Source organism: Prionailurus bengalensis, chromosome C2 (assembly GCF_016509475.1).
Source record: "Prionailurus bengalensis isolate Pbe53 chromosome C2, Fcat_Pben_1.1_paternal_pri, whole genome shotgun sequence".
Taxonomy (NCBI): domain Eukaryota; kingdom Metazoa; phylum Chordata; class Mammalia; order Carnivora; family Felidae; genus Prionailurus; species Prionailurus bengalensis.
In genome coordinates, this window is record NC_057350.1 from 72,167,490 (window position 1) to 72,188,658 (window position 21,169).

General features: G+C 38.6%; 1 protein-coding gene across 4 annotated transcripts in view; it reads right to left on the reverse strand.

Annotated features, from left to right (window-relative positions):
* Positions 1–7,969: 7,969 nt before the first annotated feature.
* TFRC (transferrin receptor) overlaps positions 7,970–21,169 on the reverse strand; it is a 34,417-nt gene continuing 21,217 nt past the window's right edge. For all 4 annotated transcript variants that reach the window (XM_043594462.1, XM_043594460.1, XM_043594459.1 and 1 more), the window contains exons 11-19: positions 20,469–20,588; positions 19,300–19,385; positions 18,655–18,718; positions 16,832–16,899; positions 15,393–15,451; positions 15,099–15,180; positions 13,124–13,345; positions 11,868–12,008; positions 7,970–10,999 (exon numbers count right to left, since the gene is read on the reverse strand). In XM_043594462.1, coding sequence (XP_043450397.1) covers positions 10,757–10,999; positions 11,868–12,008; positions 13,124–13,345; positions 15,099–15,180; positions 15,393–15,451; positions 16,832–16,899; positions 18,655–18,718; positions 19,300–19,385; positions 20,469–20,588 — 1,085 coding nt within the window. In that variant the 3' untranslated portion in view covers positions 7,970–10,756. The remainder of the gene's footprint in view (positions 11,000–11,867; positions 12,009–13,123; positions 13,346–15,098; positions 15,181–15,392; positions 15,452–16,831; positions 16,900–18,654; positions 18,719–19,299; positions 19,386–20,468; positions 20,589–21,169) is intronic.

Genomic DNA, 21,169 nt, shown 5'->3' on the forward strand with positions numbered 1-21,169 from the left:
GCAAGTTCTGGAATATCAGTTTTAGTCATCTAAGACACCTTAATATCAACAGCCCCAAAAGAGGTGATCAGATCATTAGACCAAGGGGAACACCCAGGACAACTGAACAAGTGCCTGAAGAATGTCTACAAGATAAATTCAGATTAACACAGTCTCATCAATAGTACATCTCTGCTCTCAGGAAAGAGAAGAAAGGATTATAATGGCACCCTTAAAGGAGAGAACTGAATCTGAGTTTGAAAGAGGAAACACACATTCTTAGTGAGAAAGGGATTTTGTGTTAGAGCTACAAGGAATATCAGAGAACATCAGGCCTAACCCCCTCATGTAGAAGTGAGGACACTGAGGTTCCGAGAGGTATAGCAGGTTACCCAAGGATACCCAACAATTTAAGAGTGGTGACTGAATTTGGATTAGCATTTCCACGACCCAGATGCAAACTCCGATTCTCTTTTAACCCAACTCCCTAACCGCTCTAGCACATACATGTATATGCCATTCCAAAGCTGTGCTGCAAAAACAAGTGGAAGAGAGTGAACATTATTTTAGTGGAGCTGAGGACTTACATATAAGGATTATATGTGGCCCAGTCTCTATGCACTTGGTTGGGGGTGATGAGATAGCACTTAAGGGATTCATTGAGAGGACCAGCTGGGTATCAACGAAGGCTGGGACTGGGTTCTAGCACAGGGATAATGCCTACACTGGTACATTTGATGGTGGTCCATGGGTCCCTTAGGCTCTGTTCACTTTTCTTTATCCTTTTCCTTTCTGCTCCTTATACTGGATAATTTCAGTGGCCTTATCTTTAAGTTCACAGATCTTTTCTTCTCACTGCTCAAATTTGCTATCAAATATCTCTAGTGAGTTTTTCATTTATTTTACTTTCCAGCTCCAGAATGTGTTTGGTTTCTTTTTATAATTTCTATCTCTTTACTGATACTCTCATTTGTTCTACATAGTTTTCCTAATTTCCTTTAGTTCTTTGTCCATGGTTTCCTTTAGCTCACTTAACATATTTAAAGCAGTTGATTTAACATCTTTAGTGAGTAATTCCAGTATCTGGGCTTCCTCCGGAGTGATTTCTGTCAATTTTTTCCCCCACCGTGGGCTGTACTTTCTGTTTCCTGTTTTGTTTTGTTTTGTTCTTTTTACTGAGAATTGGACATACTGAGCATTATGTTGTGGTAATTCTGGAAATCTAATTCTCACTCCTCAGAGATTGTTAAATCTTGCTTGTTAAGGATTAAAGCCATGTGTTTGTGACATTTCCAAACTATTTTTGCAAAGTGTGTATTGCTTGTGTGTGGTCATTCAAGTTTCTGTTCTGTTATCTCTGCAGTCAGCCAGCCAGTGACCTGACAAAGATTTCCTTAAATGTCTGTTTCCCAAAGAGAAATCATGTCTCTTTAAAACCCTTGTAAGTCACTTCAGCCAACAGGGGCTCAAAAGCAGTGATCAAAAGCACTGTCAGTCAAAACACACAACTCTTGATATTTAGAGGACAAGATCCTTATTGCCTACCCTGGCTCCAGGAAGCTGCACCAGGATCACGGGCCACCATCCCTCCTCTCAGCTTTCTGCTCTGAGGCTGGGAAGTGGGGGATAGTAGCCACTACATGAAAGGCTAAAATTGACTAGAATTTACTGAAATTTACTATCCTCTTCATCAAGCTCTACCCTGGACTTTGCAAGCATCCAACTAGACTCCCGAGCTCCAAAATAATTACTTCAGACAGTTCTTGCCAGCTCAATAGCTATTTACGTGAAGGAATGGCTTCCTACTCTGCCATCTTCCATGATATTACTTCACTTCATTCCTTTTTATTGTCAAGTAATATTCCATTGTATGTGTATACCACATTTGGTTTTTTAGTTTTTGACTATTAGAAATAATACTACTATGATCTCTCACGTGTAAGCTTTTATGTGGACTTATGTTTTCATCTCACTGAGGTATATACATAGGTGGGATATTGCTGGGTACATTGATTTTTGAGCATTAAGGCTACATTCTTGGAAGAAATCTTACTTGATCATGGCATATAATCCTTTTACACGTTGTTGGTTTTCAATTTGCTAGTATTGTTTAGGGTTTTGAATCTATATTCATTATAATATCGGTCTGTAGTTTTCGTAACGTCTTTGTTAGGCTTTGGTATGTTGTATTAGTCTCAACAGTTTCCTCTTCCTCTGTTTGCTGAACGAGTTTGTGTAAGATGGGTGGTATTCCTTCCCTAAATGTTTGGTAGAATTCACCAATGAAATTGAGTCTAGAGTTTCCTTTTTGGAAAGTTTTGATAAATTTTATTTCTTTGATACAGAGCCATTCAGATTTTCTGATTTTTCTTATGTTAATTTTGGTTAAGTTGAATTATAAATAAATAAATGTATCTACTTCGTGTAAGTGGTCTAATTTTGCTGGCATAAAGTTGCTCATGGTATACCGTTATTCTCCTTTAATGTCTAAAGGACTTGTGGTGATAATCTTTTTCATTCCTGACATTGGTGATTGTTTTATATGTTTTTTATTTATTTATTTGAGAGAGAGAGAGAGAGAGAGAGAAAACAAACAGGGGAGAAGGGCAGAGGGAGAGAACCTTAAACAGCCTCCACGCTCAGCACAGAGCCCAACGTGGATCTGTCTCACGACCCTGGGATCATGACCTGAGCTGAAATCAAGAGTCAGATGCTCAACCGAGCCACTCAGGCACCCCTATGTTTTTCTTCATCAGTCCAGCTAGGGGTTTTTCAATTGTGCTTTTCATTCCAAAGAATTAGATTTCGGCTTTGTTATCTATTGTCTGATTCCCACTTTATTGATTTTTGCTGTCTATAGTATTTCCCTTTGTCCTATTTCATTTGGGTTTACCTTGCTTTTCTGTCTCGAATTTGTTAAGGTGGAAACAGGTCATTGATTTTAAAGGTTTCTTCTTTTCTGATATATTTAAAACCATAAGTTTCCCTCTAGCCATGACTAATAGAACTTTCTGCAGTGATGGAAATATTTGATTTTCTGCTGTCTGATACAGTAGCCACTAGCCATGTGTAGCTACTGGGCACTTGAAATGTGGTCAGTGTATCTGAGGAATTTGAACCTTTTTTTAGATTTTTAAAAAATGTTTTTATTTTTTGAGAGTGCACGTAGGGGAGGGGCAGGGGGTACAGAGGATCTGAAGTAGGCTCTGCACTGACAGGCTGACAGCAGCAAGCCTGATGTGGGGCTCAAACTCACAAACTGCGAGATCATGACCTGAGCCAAAGTCAGACATTCAATGAACTGAGCCACCCAGGTGCCCCAGGATTTGGAACCTTTAATTCTAAGTAATTTAAATTTGATCATGTGTGGCTGACGGCTACTGTAGTGAGCAGCGCATCTCTACTGCTTTACCGCATCCGCATACTTTATATCGTAATTATCATGAAGTTCAAATTTGTCTAACTTCTCTTGTGATTTCATCTTTGGCCCATCAATTACTTTAAAAAACGTGGCTTAATTTCCTGATGTTTTGGGGGTTTTCTGGATATCCTGTCATTGATTTCTTGCTCCGCTGTGGTCAGAGAATACACTATGTATAATTTCAATACTTCCATTGACACTTGTTTCACAGCCCAGAATACGTGGATCTTGATGCATATGCCATGCGTACCTAAAAAAATGTGTTTTGCAGTTGTTGGACGTAGCATTCTATAAATGTCAAGTAGATTGAGGTGGCTGATAAAGTGGTTCAAATCTTTTGTCCTGATTTGTCTATTGACTACTAAGTGGGTGTTTAAAATTTACTATAGTGGGGTGCCTGGCTGGCTCAGTCAGCAGAGCATGTGACTCTTGATCTCAGAGTCATGAGTTCAAGCCCCACATACGGCATGGAGCTTATTTAAAAAAAAATTCTTTTTTAATTTTCAAAAAATCTACTATGGCAAAATTGTCAGTTACTTCCTTCAATTCTTTAAACGTTTTATTCACGTATTTTAAGGCTATTAGGCACATACACATTTATACTTGTACTATCTTTTTAATGAATTGTTCCTTTTATCATTATGAAATGTTCCTAATTTTTATCCATGGTAATAATCTCTGTATTGAAGTCTGTTTTACCTGGTATTTATTATAGCCACTCTAGTCTTATGCTAATTTGCCTATCCTATTTTTTTCCATCTTTTAACCTTAAACTCATTCCGGCTTTGGCTCGGGACATAATCTCACAGTTCGTGAGTTTGAGCCCCACATCAGGTTCACTGCCATCAAGCCTGTTAGCATGAAGCCGGTTTCAGATACTCTGTCCCCCTCTCTCTATCCGTCCCCCACTTGTGCTCTCCCAAAAACAAATATCTTAAAAAATAAAAATAAAGTGTTTCTTATAGGCAGCATATGAATGAGCTTTTTTTACCCCCTAAGCCACTATCAGACTTTTAATTAGAATGTTAATAGGTCAATAATGTAATTTTATTGATTTGGTTGGACTCTGGCATACCATTATCCTATTAGTTTTTTGTCTCTTCTTTTTGTTCTTGCCAAACACTTCAGGTTTTACTACCCTCCAGTCTGTTTGCTTTTATTTACTTTTTAAAGTCCCTGGGTGGTTTTCTTGTTTTTTTTCTATTTTTAAAAACGGTTTATTAAAAAAAAATTTAATGTTTATTTTTGAGAGAGAGACAGTGTGAGGGGGCTAGGGGTAGAGAGAGAGGGAGACACAGAATCCTAAGCAGGCTCCAGGCTCTGAGCTGTCAGCACAGAGCCCGACACGGGGCTCAAACTCATGAACTCTGAGACCATAACCTGAGTTGAAGTTGGATGCCCAACTGACCGAGCCACCCAGGTGCCCCAGTTTTATTTTTGAGAGAGAGAGCCCAGGTGCAGGAGCAAGGGAGGTGCAGAGAAAGAGGGAGAGAGAGAATCCCCATCAGGTTCTGCGTTATCAGCGTGGAGCCCATGGAGCTCAATCTCACAGTGAGATCATGACCCGAGCTAAAATCAAGAGTCTGATGCTTAGGCACCCAGGCACCTCCCCTTCTCTTTTTTTAAGTTTTATTTATTTATTTTTGAGAGTGGGGGAGGGGCAGGGAGAGAGAATTTTTTCTATTTTAACCAGTTTATCACTGTAAGCAGTCGGAGGGTTGGGTTGCAGGGATTTCCATTGTGATAGTGGAACCAACAACCACCCTCCCGTGTGTGCTTTTATCAAGGTTTCATGGACATTCTCACTTATGCAGAGACTACTTTGAAAGTATACGCAGGAAACTGGTGATTGTGGAAAGAGGGAGAAATTGTGAAAAACGAGAAGAAAAAGTTTTCAATCAGACCGTTCTGTACATTGACCATTAATTAGTATGTACAGATTTTCAAAAAAGGTATTAACTAGTCAAAGAAATCCATGTGAGATGCATTAGATGTAGCAAATGGTAAAGTCTCTGAACCACCTAAAAAAGTAAACCCATTGGTAGCCGTAAGGAAGCCATTCTGATGTATTATATTCCAAGGGAAGTGTATCTTATAAATAAACAGATGTCTTCAAATATATTTGTTTAGGCCTGTCTCCTCACTCACCATCTTTCATGTAGGCACTTCCCCTCTATAGAACAAAGCAGTTTCGTTACTGTCTTGCTTCTTCCTCAAGGATATGCATGTGGCTACTAATTCTCACAAGGGCAAGCTTGGACACAGGTGAAGCAATTAAAAAGCCTCCCTATTCTAGGGGCTGCAATTCCTGCAATCATACTGAAGGATCCCAGCTGGCACTTGTAGTGATGAGATGAAACCGTATGATGGTTTTGGTAATTGCACAGAAAGCCTATTAAAAAAAAAAGCAAGCAAGCAAGCAAGCCCTACCAATTATGCCTTTTGCTATACAGCAGCAGTGTCCACTCACCGTAAGTAGCTATTGAGCACTTGAAATGTGGGTATTCCAAATTGAGATGTGCTAGAAGTACAATGGATTTTGAAGACTTAACTCTGAAGGAGTATAAAATATCTTGGCAGTAATTTTAATGCATACCAGTTGAAATGACAGTATTTTGGATATATGGAGTTAAATATAGAAAATTTTCACATATTTCTTTTTAGTTTTCTAATGTAGCTATAAGGACATTTATTTTTTAATTTTTTTTAACGTTTTTATTTATTTTTGCGACAGAGAGAGACAGAGCATGAACGGGGGAGGGATAGAGAGGGAGACACAGAATTGGAAGCAGGCTCCAGGCTCTGAGCCATCAGCCCAGAGCCCGACGCGGGGCTCGAACTCACGGACCGCGAGATCGTGACCTGAGCTGAAGTCAGACGCTTAACCAACCGAGCCACCCATGCGCCCCCTTTTTTCTTTTTTTAATTTTTTTTTTAAGGACATTTAAAATTACTTAGCTCATGTTTTCAGAGGGAAGAGTCTTACTAGAGTATTCTTAACAAAAACTCATGACCAATTGGACATCCACATGCAAAAAAATGAATCTACACACAGACCACATACCCTTTACAAAACTGAATTCAAAATGGATCACAGACCTGAATGTAATATGCCAAACTGTAAAACTACTAAAAGACAGCACAGGAGAGTATCTAGATGACACTGGGTTTGGCAGTGACTTAGATAAAATGCCAAAAGCATGATTCACAAAGGAAATAATTAAGTTGGACCTCATTAAAATTTATAAACTCATGCTCTGTAAAAGACATTGTCAAGAGAATGAGAAGACAAACCATAGACTGGGGAAAAAATATTTGCAAAACATATATCTGACAAATGATGGTATGGTTATCCAAAATATACAAGGTTTCAAATGAACAACCCAATAGAAAAAGGGGCAAAAGATGTGAACAGACACCTCACCAAAGACATACGCTGATAAATAAGCATATACGAAGATGCTTAACATCATGTCATTGGACAAACGGAAATCAAAACAAGATTATCACCGCACGCCTATTAGGATGGCCAAAATCCAAAACAGTGGACACCACCAGATGCTGGCAAGTATGTGAAGCAACAGGAACTCACTGCTACAGGAATTCACATCGTACAGCCACTTTGGAAGAGTTTGGAAATTTCTTACAAAACTAAGCATACTATTTCCATATGATCCGGCAATTGTACTCCTTGGTCTTTACCCAAATGAACTGAAAACCTGCCCACGCAAAAACTGTTTAGAACAGCTTTATTCATAGTTGCCGAAATTTGGGAGCAATGAAGAGGTCCTTCAGCAGATAAATGGATAAATAAACTAAGTTACATCCAGACAATGGAATAAAATTCAGCACTAGGAAGAAGTGAGCTATCGGGCACCTGGGTAGCTCAGTCAGTTAAGCATCTGACTCTTGATCTTGCTAGGCTCAGGTTATGATCTGTTGGTGAGTTTGAGCTTGGTTAGGATTCTGCTTAGGATTCTGTCCCTCCGTCTCTCTCCCCCTCCCCCACTCATTCTCTATCTTTCATGCGCACTCTTTCAAAACAAATAAACTTTTAAGAAAGTGAGCTATCAAGCCTTAAATGCATATTACTAAGTGAAAGAAGCCAATCTGAAAAGGCTGCCTACTGTACGATTCTAACCACGTGACATTCTGGAAAAGGCAAAAACTACGGACGGTAAAAAGATCAGTGGTTGCCAGAGATCAGGCAGAGGAAGATGAAGAGGCAGAGAACAGACGATTTTCAAGACAATAAAACCATTCAGTATATATATATATATATTATAAATGGTGGATATGTTTCATTATAGATTTGTTCAAACTCACAAAATATACAACACTGAGAGTGGACTTTAATGTAAACTATAGGCTTTCAGCGATAACGATATGTCGATGTATGTTCAATTGTAACATGTGTACTACTCTGCTGGGAGATGCTGACAGTGGGGGAAGCTGGGCCATGGGTGAGCAGGCAGAGAGTATATGGGAACTCTACACTTTCCTCTCAATTTTGCTGTGAACCCAAAAATGCCCTAAAACAATATAATCTATTTTTTAAAAAATGACAACTCCGTGTTCAAGCATTTTATTAAATCAGATAAGGAATTTCCACACTGTTGCACATACCAGTTTGGACACAATTATAAGGGCATATCATTTGTTTACAAAGATATCAATGAGCAGTAGGTTGGCAAGTCTAATAAGCCATGTTTAGCCAACTAAAATTTCAAGAACATTCAAAGAGGAAACACAGTAAAGGTCATGCAAGTTCTAGAATAGTGAATCATGATAGAGCTCATTTATCCTTTACCTTCAAAATGCACCTGATATCTATAACCAGACAAAATCTGAAGTCCAGCAGGTTGTCACTAGTCAGATACACATTTCATTCAGAAATATTACACCTCTTACCACTTACTGGATTTTTTGATTAGAAATAACTCAATCCTCACTACAGAAAAGAGGTATTTGAAGAGATCTACTGCTGTAAAATGTATGCCCATATTCATAGTATGTCTTGAAGTTACTGAGCTTTCATTAAAGTGTGGTAAAGCATGATACCCAAACCAGGAATCCCAGCTATGACCTTTCCACTTAGCTACACTAAACACCAGTTCAAGATAAAACACCGTGAAGACTAAACAGACCATGAGCAGTGAAACAATTCAGTGAGGCTGTAATAATCTAGACCTATGTTAACTTCGGTAAGGGACATTAAGTCTATGGACTTTTTCTTAGGTGGCAGTTTCTTAGGGTGAACTGCCCTATAACAAACAACTGATTATCAGGTTTATAATGATGGTGGACTAGAAAATAAAGTCTTTACTCATGTAGCTTCAAACTTATTTGTTCACATCTCTGTTTAACTTAAAACCACCATATACTAACGGGTAGGGAGACATGATCAAGGATCCTTTTGCAAGCTTTGCTTCCCTACACATTTCACTCCCCCAGCCCCCTGAGTCTCCTATACAAGTTTCCCCTGATTTAAGCTAAAAGATCAATTCTGGATATAAACTTGTGTGAACTAAGTTTCCAGGAGATGACATGCAAATAAGGGGATAAAGTTAAATTCATTTGTCAACAGCAAACATTGTAAATGTGGACTACCATCCCACTAAACAGAAGACCTGGAGAAACCACAAATATAATAAAACACTACATTAGGTTTAAAAACAAAGACTCTCGAATGAAGTAATTTTATTTTATAGTGGTTGAATTCACCCACCAAATGTTTAATGACCATAAAATGTTTCTGCAACTAAAACTAAAAGAGAATTATAGGGAGCTGGGAATACATGTTAGATACTAACGATCTTCAAGCTTTGAAGATGTCATTGCATGAAGAAAATTATGGGAAACACTGTTCCCGATAATTACGTACACCCTTAGTGTAACATATGGAGATCACTGTCTCCGATATAGACACTGTGGTAGGCAAAAACTACCTTGTTCTTTATACATTATGGAAGACACTGCTCCCGATAATGTGAGTTAGGTTTGTGACAAAGGTACTGGAAATTTTGCAAAATTCGAATTAAAGTTACACCTTGGATAAATTGAGCTGTAAAATTTCACATGTATGAGTATCACAGCCTTTAAGTGACATTAATGTATAACTTGGTCACAATTCCTTCCCTTTAAGAACTGCCATTTTTATCTGGTTGACTAAAATTCTAACTTGATTAGCAACTTCTAATTCAATTGAATTCTTCACCAATATTTAGCTTTATAATTTTATTTGGCGTGTGGCCGTTTTTTAAAACCCTCAAGTGTTGACCATAAATGCAAAACTTCCAGTATCTGTTGGGTTTTATTAGCAGATGCTGCTTTTATTAAAAAAAAACGACAGTATAACTGTCATAATTATGGAAGGCACTGCTTCCGATAATTATCTTCTATAAAAAAAACACCATTTATAGTGAACTCTGTCACTGATAAATAAACAATAAATATCTCAGTGCCAAAATGATAGAAAGCTTTTCCAAAAAATTAACACTTTGGCCAAAATTTGGCAGCGTGTTCTTTAAAGTCTGACAAACTGAGTTTGAAATTAAACACCTAAAGCTGGTTTTCTTTCAAAATACTTTGGGAAACACAAAGACGACAAAAAACTAATACAAAGGCTTACGGGGCAGGGGCAGAGGAAAAGAAAATCTAGGTCTTTGGCTTCTGGTCTCCTCTTCTCATAAATAATCTTGAGGTTAACACATTAAGGCCTTACTCCTGTGATAAACAGTTGAACCTCACTTTATCCAGCGGAAGGACCTCTGTTTCAGACCTCACTGGCAAGAAAACAAGTCCCATCTCTTCTGAAAGTTAACTGTTTCATTCAGGGATGTGGAAACCAGCTAAATCCTTACGGAAGGCATAGATCTCATTTGGAGAATAAAGTCTTACAACCTGGTATCTCCTATCCAGCATCAAGTGCAGGTGGAGGATCCCACTAAGCTACCACTTCCAGCCTCCAGGAGACACCACCTCCCTCCTCCCATTTAGAAGATACCAGTTCATGTCCTTAGGATTTAGAGCAATAGTTTACGTAACTGGTTCTGACTTTGTCATAACTCTAACAAGAAAGAGGCAGTTACCATACAACACATTTAAAATTTTAGAGATAATCAGAGAAAAGATTCTATCATGAACATTTTTAAGTGGTTATTCACTTTAACTTGAAGTGCAGGTACCTACCCTGTATTAAAAGCTGCTGCCTAAAGAAATCTAGTGGTACCAAGATGGTCGGGTAGAATTTTAACAATATTAGGTTTTGTAGCCCTACTAAAAATTTAGCACAACCAGCACAAGTCTAAAAATCACACTACCCTGCTGTTCTCATATAAGTTATGGGTACCACATTTAAAGCTCATTGTCAATGTCCCAAATGTCACCAGAGAGGGCATTTGCAGCCCCCTGAATAGTCCAAGTTGTTAGAGCCAACTGGTTTCTAAACAGCGTTTCATTAAAAGCACTGATGTTTTCCTGGCGCAGCTTCAGATGCTCTAGTAATGCTGACAGAGTGTGAGAGCCAGTGCCCCAAAAGATATGTCGGAAAGGAGACTCTCTCGGAGATACGTAGGGTGAGAGGAAGTGATATTCCACCTACGGAAACAAAACATGCAAGAGAATTTACACTGTGCTGGGACTTTTGGTGTAGGGGCCTGACACAGTAAAACAACGGCCATTTTCTCACTTGAAATGTGAAAATTCCCCCAATTTAGCAATGTGGAGAACCAGGCTACTTATCTTCTAACATTAAAACTATAATCAATCAATCCTTTTGTATAGTCAATCCTTTTGTAAAAGTGAACTCTAATTATATTGGTTTTTTTTTAGTTGAAGCATATACATGGAAAATTTACAAGCTTCTACTGTAATCGAGTCTTCTGCCTCTTCCAGGCAGATTAAGATAGAAGCAGTTAAGGGCTGAATTAGAGAACAGGAATACAGAGAAAATGATAGCTAAAAATCATTAATGATTCCTTCTTTTTTTTTTTTTTTAAATTTTTTCAACGTTTATTTATTTTTTGGGGGGACAGAGAGAGACAGAGCATGAACGGGGAAGGGGCAGAGAGAGAGGGAGACACAGAATCGGAAACAGGCTCCAGGCTCCGAGCCATCAGCCCAGAGCCTGACGCGGGGCTCGAACTCACGGACCGTGAGATCGTGACCTGGCTGAAGTCGGACGCTTAACCGACTACGCCACCCAGGCGCCCCAATGATTCCTTCTTAAAAATGTTTCTTAAAACTTAAAAAAGGTTAATACTGGGACAAATGTCTCTTGGACTTCCAGTTTAGATATATTGGTTCTAGATCTTGCTAATAAGTAAGAGTTAAAAATCTGTGCTCAGTTCTAAAGCAGCAAATGATGCTAGGCTCCTGGAGTTACTACTCTGCTTTTTAGAAATGCAAGGCCCACCAGTTAAAAATTAACAATCTTTAGTTCTTCCATTTTTAGGAGTTTACTTACTCTCATGATACGGTCATTGATGTCCCTCATGATAAATCTGTTTGTTCTCTCAGCATTCCTATAATCTGTTGTCAGTCTGGAGGTGGCACGGAAGAAGTCTCCACGAGCAGAATACAGCCACTGTAGATTGAGACCCATCTCCTGAAGCAGAGAGACATTACGTTCTTTAGTAGATGTTGTATTTCTAAGGATGTTATACTATATACCTTTCTAATTTAGTGATAGCAAGGGAGTTGGTTCTGGTAAAAGGGGGTGGCTCGTGGACAAGCTCAAGATGCAGAGAATGGTAGACTTAGGCACCTTGTCCAGGAGGCCCCAAGCTCTATAGAGTGGTATGCTCATATTTGAGCCCAAGAGATGGCACAATTTTCCACTCTTAGTCTCATAAGGAAGCCGTCCTCCTGGAGAAATTTAACATAATTAACTTAATATATAATCCTGTGTAGTATATTGTTTCCAGTTCAATTTCCCTATGGGGGAAAATTTGAAAACATTTTGGTTCAGTGAACTTCAGAGTCTAGTGATTTGTCTCACAATTCCCACTTTCTGATCAGTTACAATTAGTTTCAAGTTTCAAGAAAGCCATAATCATTAAGATTTGTTCATCAGTGATTTGCTTCATTTAAGGGATCTCTGTTAAACTGACTTCTAGTACCATAAAACCAGTTAGAAGCCACATATTAATACTAATTTGATTTTTTAAAAGATTCTATTTTTAAGTAATCTCTACACCCAAGGTGAGGCTCGAACTTACAACCCTGAGATCAAGGCACACACTCTACCAACTGAGTCAACCAGGTGCCCCATTATTAATTTGGTTTTATCAAGTATTTGAATACTAGGCACGTAGGATGAACACTAAGTAGGACTGTAATTACTGACTGTGTTATCTCTCTAGCCGTGACATCCCTGAAAGGCATATATGATATATGGCCCAAACTCATAGTTTCAAAGTCATGGTTGAGATCTTTGTATTCTCTGGATTCTCTTCACAGGTTGCTTGGAATTACAAAAACTTAACATGCCTTAACAAAAGTTAACACAGTTCTAGACTCTGAAATACCTAGTGTGGTATATCCTAGATTTATAACCCACAACCTCTCAACTTTCAAATGAGTTAAAAATCTAAGAAAAATGATGTATCAGTTCCCTTAAAATGTACTTTGGCTACCCATCATGTCCTTTCTCAGGAATAGCTAAACATCATAATTGCTTGATATTTCAGCAACAAGAACCTGATTTTAATTAGTACTTACTTTTATGTCTGCTCTGAATCGGCTCACATCCCTCACAAATGAAAGTATTTTGTCATTATACATCTCATAGTTCAGGTTCAATTCAAGATCATAGGTAAGTTTCATTATAAGCTGACCAGCTACTTCTGCTGCTGCACGTGCCATTTTGTTCAACTGAGGAACTTTCTGAATGAGTTTCTCATAGACATCCATGGTAGTACCCAAATAAGGATAATCTGTGTCCTGAAAAACAAAGCTAGGTTAATGTACTCACAGGAGGGTCATAAGAGTAGGAGCCTCACATTCATTTTTCCTTCAAGGTGATAACAGTTGCAATTCATCCCTTGCTTCTAATACATACCTACTCCAATTTTATCTGACATCCACTACTTTAATATCACTCTTGTTATTTCCTCTGAATCTGACCAACTCCTTGAATGACTACTTTCTTCTAGATTCTATAGAATCTTTGTCCCCTCACATCATAGACCCTGAAAAGATTTCTAGCCGAATTTCTTGAGGTTGTATCCTTGTTTTCTTCTCTGGGAAATTTGGTTCATTAAATAAGGAAAGAAGAGAGCATGTATGAAGTGTGCTTTTGATATAAAGCATCATGCTTAGACCTGAATTTACCTTCTTCCTAATGATTCAGCACTCCATCCATTCATACATGTTAACCTTTCTAACAAACATGTCTGATGCTCACAACTTCTCTCCACCTTGATTAGACAATTTAAGTAACTACTTTTTCTTTTTTTTTTTTTTTTTTTTTAATTTTTTTTTTTCCAACGTTTATTTATTTTGGGACAGAGAGAGACAGAGCATGAACGGGCGGGGAGCAGAGAGAGAGGGAGACACAGAATCGGGAACAGGCTCCAGGCTCTGAGCCATCAGCCCAGAGCCTGACGCGGGGCTCGAACTCACGGACCGCGAGATCGTGACCTGGCTGAAGTCGGACGCTTAACCGACTGCGCCACCCAGGCGCCCCAGTAACTACTTTTTCAACTCTATTCCCTATCTTTGTCCTTGGTGACAATTTCACTGCCAATCCTTTGATCTGACCTCAATTATTTACTTTCAGACTATACACTTCTGTATTACCTGCTGGGTTTTTGACATCTAAGAAGTTTTTAAGAAACCTTCTGGAGGTCAAAAGAAATCATCCATAAACCTCCACAACGGTAGCACCTGACATCCAGTTCTTCCTAATGTACTAAACAGATACTGTGACCAGCTATTTCAATGCCATCCATACTGCTGTTCTAGCAGAAGGTCAAGGGAGTTCCACCTATGTTAATCTCTGAATCCAGATCTTACATCACTCCCTAGCTCCAAACCTTTCCCCTCCTAGTTCCAGGCCAAAACACTCAGTGATAAGAAGTCTTGTGAGGACCTGGCCTCCAGAGCATCAATAATTTGATGCCAAAGTCAACAGCTTCCACCCTGACCTCCTACATTAACTCTAGGATCTCTTCAGCCCTGGGAAAGCCCACTACAGGGCTGGCTTTCCAGCTTCAGCGCAGAAGCCTTCATCATTTTGTTTACTCATCGTGGCTTTCAGGGCCTTCTGACGACTCCTGAAACAGGCCAATCTTGCTTTCCTACAACTTGGTCAGTTCAAAGTTCTGTGTCACAACAACCTTGTACCTGGTTTAGGAGATTAACATCTTTGGACAAACGTCTAGAACCGTATTTCGACAGGTATCAAGAACAGCAATGTCCAGCTGAACTTTCTATTTGGTGGAAATAGTCTATACCCACACTGTCCAGTAGGTAGCCTTGTTATTAAGACTCATCATACCTAAGTGAAGATGGTTTAGCAAATAAATTCCAATGCTAATTAAGCTGAGAATAATTCCACGTTAAGACTGATAATAAGGGAGCATGTAATGACTGCAGGTGTATAACTTCTGACAACATTTCAAGTACTTTAGGAAATTTGGTCTCAAAACTGATGAAAGGGCTAAGATATAACTTGAGAGTTCTTCATACTTACCTCACAAAAACAGAAAGAAACTGCTGGGATTCCAGAATACGCAAGGAAAGGGAAAGCAGCATTATCCAAAGAAAATTTCTCACTGCAAGGAAAGCAAGAATGTGTCTCTAGGTTTTCTGAAGAACAGCCTGTGCTATCATGCAACCCTACCCCTATCCCCAAATAAATTCTTAAATCAACTGTATAGGTGGTAAGCTCACTGCAAGGATAGGTTTAGATCTCTACCTAACATAGCAGGGGCTACTGGATGATTCTGCTTTTCTACTAGTTGTTCATTCACTTTTCTCAACTTACACTTTGTTGATCCAATTGCTGTCCCGATAAAGAGACTGCCCAGTAACTGGGTGTTTCACCTATAAAAGGAAAAATTAATTTGTCACTAAAATGAATCTTTCTGCACACAGTCATTCAGGCTAGTCACAAACATACTTCGATCTGTAAACAGTTATAAAAAAAAATTTTATTGTTTCTTCTTGAAAAAAATTTAAGACAGCTAAAACAATCTCCAATTTCTAAAGTTATTCCTCCTACGCTCATGCTGCCAGTTCCTTTAGTTACAGCAAGAGAAAAAATGTTTTCCTCCTTTAACCATTTTAAAGGTGGCACAGTTTTAAAAGCCCTTTCTAGCCTTCATGATGCCTACCTTATTTCTGGCTTTTTCCTTCTAGCACATTTTATACTACTGCAGCCTAATCTGCACGTTACTGCCTTGCTGGAAACTCGATAGCAATTCCTAGTTTCCCATAGGATCAAGGCCAAGTTCTCTGACCCTTGTTTCCTCCATCTTTAATGATTCCAATATATGGCCTCTAAGCTCATTAGCCAAATCTTATTCCTTCCTATTGCAAAACCACGGTCATTTGCATGTTTGTTTTTACCCAGTGAATATTTCATCTGGCCTTCTTATTTAAGTATTAGGTATAGTTCATTAATTTTTTTAAATATTTATTTTTCGGGCGCCTGGGTGGCGCAGTCGGTTGAGCGTCTGACTTCAGCCAGGTCACGATCTCGCGGTCCATGGGTTCGAGCCCCGCGTCGGGCTCTGGGCTGATGGCTCGGAGCCTGGAGCCTGTTTCCGATTCTGTGTCTCCCTCTTTCTCTGCCCCTCCCCCATTCATGCTGTCTCTCTGTGTCCCAAAAATAAATAATAAATGTTGAAAAAAAATTAAAAAAAAAAAATTTATTTTTGAGAGAGAGACAGAGCTCAAGTGGGGGGAGGGGCAGAGAGAGGGAGACACAGAATCTGAAGCAGGCTCTAAGCTCTGAGCTGTCAGCACAGAGTCTGACATGGGGCTCAAATTCACAAACTGTTAGATCACGACCTGAGCTGAAATCAGTCGCTTAACCAACTGAGCCACCCAAGTGCCCCATATTTTTAATTTTTTAAAATTAAAGCCATACCCACCATGGGGCTTGAACTCACAATCCCAAGATCAAGGGTCACATGCTCTACCAACTGAGCCAGCTAGGCATTCTCAAGTTCATTTAAAGCTTCCTTAGCATTATGACTCTGTAGACAATCCCCAGTGGGCAGTTTACCCTCACCTCACACAGTTCAATAGACTGAGAGCAAATAAGCTAAGGGCATGACTTAAATAATGCTACTATAGAATTTATTCTAAATTCCTGTACTTGGTTATTTATGATGATTGTTTAAACATCAATGCTTTTCACTTTACGTAAATTAGATGAGAAAATTAAGTTATAGATTTTGTAATTAGGTATACACTCACATCTTTCATCATCTTCTCAATAAGCGAATACAACAGTGGACTGGCAGAAACCTTGAAGTTGCTGGTACCTGCAAAGAGATTATTTGAACATTGCTTCTTCTCTAGTCAAGTGATTTTTACATGGCTGCTTCAACAACTAAAAGTACTTGACAAAAAAGGAAGACATTAACCTAGATCAGTGGCAAATATGACTATACTCTTCAAGAAGTAGACAAAGTGATTTAAGAGTCAAGTTCTTTAGTAAACGCTAACTCTAATTGACTGAAGATCTTACTCCTGAGTTTGCATATGTTAACGATCTGTTTCTTGGTACTTTTTCAGTTTACCTATCTTAGGGCAATTGCCTGCTAGCTACTCTTGCTATATTCCATACATTCTGCTGTATAGGTAAGATGGCAATGACAACTAATCTAATAAAGGTTTAGTTCAATTTTTAAAAAATATTTTGAGAGATTGCATGCATATGCGTGCACAAGTAGGGGAGGGACAGAGAGAGAGGGAGACAGAATTCCAAGCAGGCTCCAAGCTGACAGCACTGACAGCCTGACACAGGGCTCAATCCCATGAACCAGGAGACCATGACCTGAACTGAAGTCAAGAGTCAGACACCCAACTGACTGAGCTACCCAGGTGCCCCAAGGTTTAGATCAAATTCCTTCCTTTTTCTTTCAAATGAGATATTCTACTATTCTCAGTTCATCCACTGGCTACATCTGTACCTTTAATAACATTCAAACTCTTTCAGAACTAGTTTATCTGGTATTTCTATTTGTGATACCACAATCTAGCAAGATGTGAATTAGTCTATAGAAGTATCACTCTATATTGTACAGTTGAGTTCCTTCTGGTCTAAAATATAGTCCAGACTAGTGGTTCTCAGACTTTAGTTTATCGGAATCCCCTGGAATGCTTGTTAAAACATAGCCTGCTGGATTTATGTTCCAGTTTCTAAGTGGAAAAGTCTGGGTAGGGTCTGAAATTTTACACTGCTAACAGTTCCCAGGTGATCTTAATGCCGCTGATTGAGGACCACACTGAGAATGACTGCATTAGACAAGGCAATCTGCACCTATTTTATAATTTAATGGACTACTAAGAGAAAGCAAAGTTAGTCTTTTGATCAGGGAATGGACAATGTGAATTGTAAAAAAAAAAAAAGACAAGTGTTGCTTTAGAAAGCCTTCTCCTGGGGGCACCTGGGTGGCTCAGTCGGTTGAGCATCTGACCTCAGCTCAGGTCATAATCTCACGGTCCAGGAGTTCGAGCCCCTCGCTGGGCTCTGTGCTGACAGCTTGGAGCCTGGAGCCTGCTTCACATTCTTTTTTTTTTTTTTTTTTTAATTTTTTTTTTCAACATTTATTTATTTTTGGGACAGAGAGAGACAGAGCATGAACGGGGGAGGGGCAGAGAGAGAGGGAGACACAGAATCGGAAACAGAGCCTGCTTCACATTCTGTGTCTCCCTCTCTCTAATCCTCCCCATCCATGTTCTGTCTCTGTCTCAAAAATAAATAAACATTTAAAAAAAAAAAAGAAAGCTTTCTTCTGGTTTGTTTCTTGGAGTTTTATTTTTTTCTTTGAGACAGAGAGAGCACAAGCTCACAAGCAGCAGAAGGGCAGAGGGAGAGAGAATCTCAAGCAGGCTCTGCACAGCCAGTGTGGAGCCTGACTTGGGGCTTAAACTCAGAAACCATGAGATCATGACCTGAGCCGAAATCAAAAGTTGGACGCTTAACCAACTGAGCCACTCGCTTGCCCCAGCTTTCTTCTGTTTTGTAAGTAGTTTATCTGAATTCATTAACAGCTGATGAAAAGGATACTTACCAAGAACAGCTTTGTCCAGATTAATGTAAGTGAAAGCTTTTAAATGCAAGGAGGAAAGGTATCCCTAGAAGAGATGGAAAAATACTAAATGTACTAATATGTATTAACCTGTCACATAGAGTAGCTATTATTAGGGACTTCTTTTTAAATTTAGAGTCTATTAACACTAAATATACAAAGGCAAAAATGATATACAGTTGACTTCCCTAACGTGGGAGGTTAGGGATGATGACCACCCCCACTATGCACTTGAAAATCCACATGTAACTTCTGAACTCCTGAAAACTGTCCTACTAATAGCTTATTGTTGACCATAAGCCTTACCAATAACATAAATAGATAACACATATTTTGTATATGTATTACATATTGTACTTACAATAAAGTAACCTAGAGAAAAGAAAATGTTAAAAAAAATCATAAGAGAAAATGCATTTAGAGGGCCATTACTATACTTTTTTAAAGGACTAGGCTGCATTTATTAAAAAAAAAAAAATCCACCAGGTTTTGACCTGCACAGTTCAAACCTGTCTTGTTCAGGATCAACTGTAATCAAATCTAAAAGAGTCTGGTTTCTGGAGGACAAATGAAGCCAAGGGCAAGTTCAGGTGCCCATTCTGGGTATGAGTGTTATACAAATAATACCTCTAGCCATTCAGTGGCACCAACAGCTCCGAAGTCTCCAGCACTCCAGCTGGCAAAGACAATGCTTCTGCTGGGTTTAAAGCCACCTAAAAGATAGCAAAAAAGTTAATTTATCTTGGGAAAGGTTATAGGTAGGCAACTGACTTCAGATGAAATCAGAAATTTCTAACTCAAGACAGCAGATTCAAAAATATTTCTTTCCCTTTTGAGGCCCCAGGTGAAAGAACAAAAAAAAATAAGAATAAATTTTAAAGGTAATCTACAAAAAAAGAAGAGAACATTTGCAAATAAGATTTCAAACACATAGTAGAGACCAGTTTTTACAGGAAGTCACTTTTGTTTCAACTCCATTCTTTGAGCCCCCCTAAAATTCTGCACCAAGAGATATTTGAAATTGCAGTGTAACTACAATGTGTCTCTTCTCTGAAAAGAATCTGCATAGAAGTCAGTCACTGAAAACATAGGGATACTTTACAATTGTTACCAGAGTAAATACTTACAAATTTAAGTTACGAAAAAGTTTACAGAGAAATTACATTAATGACAGCTCCCCTCCAAACCTCCCCTTTTCCTGGGTATGCATTTTTCTGTATTATGTACTTTTCCACAAAAGTTAATAAGCACTGCAACTTACCCATGGCCCAAGGATTCAAGAATGTGATAGGGGTCTGTATGTGTGTGTGGGTGTGTGTAGAGGAGTGGCAAATACCAAGGGAGAAAGGCTTGAAAGTGTTTACATATTATAAATATATAAAAACATATCCAGTATTATGTCTATAAACATAACACATCAAGTTACATATTATAATTTTATACCAAAATTATAGAAACTTAGTATAGAGGTCTGCCACTGCTTGCTTTAAAATAGATTTCTTAGGGACCACGCTAGATTAGCCATGTCATTCTGAATATGTCAGACTAAGAGCTAGGGTCCAGTACAACACTTTTTGAGTGTCTCATCGAAGTTGATTCCCAGTGCAAAGACACTGCATGGAAAGCTGTTTCAAAGTCAAAGGCAGATCCAACAAAAGATGATCTGCTTTTGTACTCAAACTCAGAGTCCAGCACAAGTGAACCACAATAATATGGGCCAAAGTGAGAAAGCATATAGTATTTAGAACTATATATAGCAAATAGATATTCAAGGGTCCTCACAATTTGTACTCTACCTTTTAAGACCATATCAGAGAGTATCCGTGCAAGTTCCAAGAGGAGAGCTGTTCCTACGCTAGACTTTGCAGCTCCAGGACCCCAGGCATCCCTCTGAGCCCCTACTACAACATAGCGATCTTTAAAAAAAACAAAAAAAAAAGAAAAAAAAGATAAATTACACAATCAGCTTTTAAACTGTTTTTAATACTGAGCTTTAAACTCTAGAATAAGCATGTTTGTAAGAAGGATAAAAATGCAATATATGCATTAAGGATAAGAGAACCTTTCTTCATAGCTGACTTAGGACTCTAGGAATTAAAAATTTACATGACAATACTAATCTCTTTTTCCTTGTTAGTATTATTACTCTTTTCCACATTACCAGTTAAGTTTACTTGTCGACTAATTTGTACTACTTAATTGTTTAATCAGCGACCAAGTCCAAGGGCTTTCCTTACTAAATGACATGACTCTTAGATTCTACTTAGATAGATTGTATTGACTACTTCTACTTAATTGGTTAATAAGCAACCAAAGTCCAAGGGCTTTCCTTACTAAATTACATGACTATTAGATTCTACTTAAATAGATAGACTGCATATTTCAAGGACCAATCAATAAACCACAGCCCACATGCCCATTCATTATGTATTGGTTACAGCTGTTTTCATGCTACAACGTCAGCGTCAGCATAGTCAGCTAGTCAGAGTTAAGTACG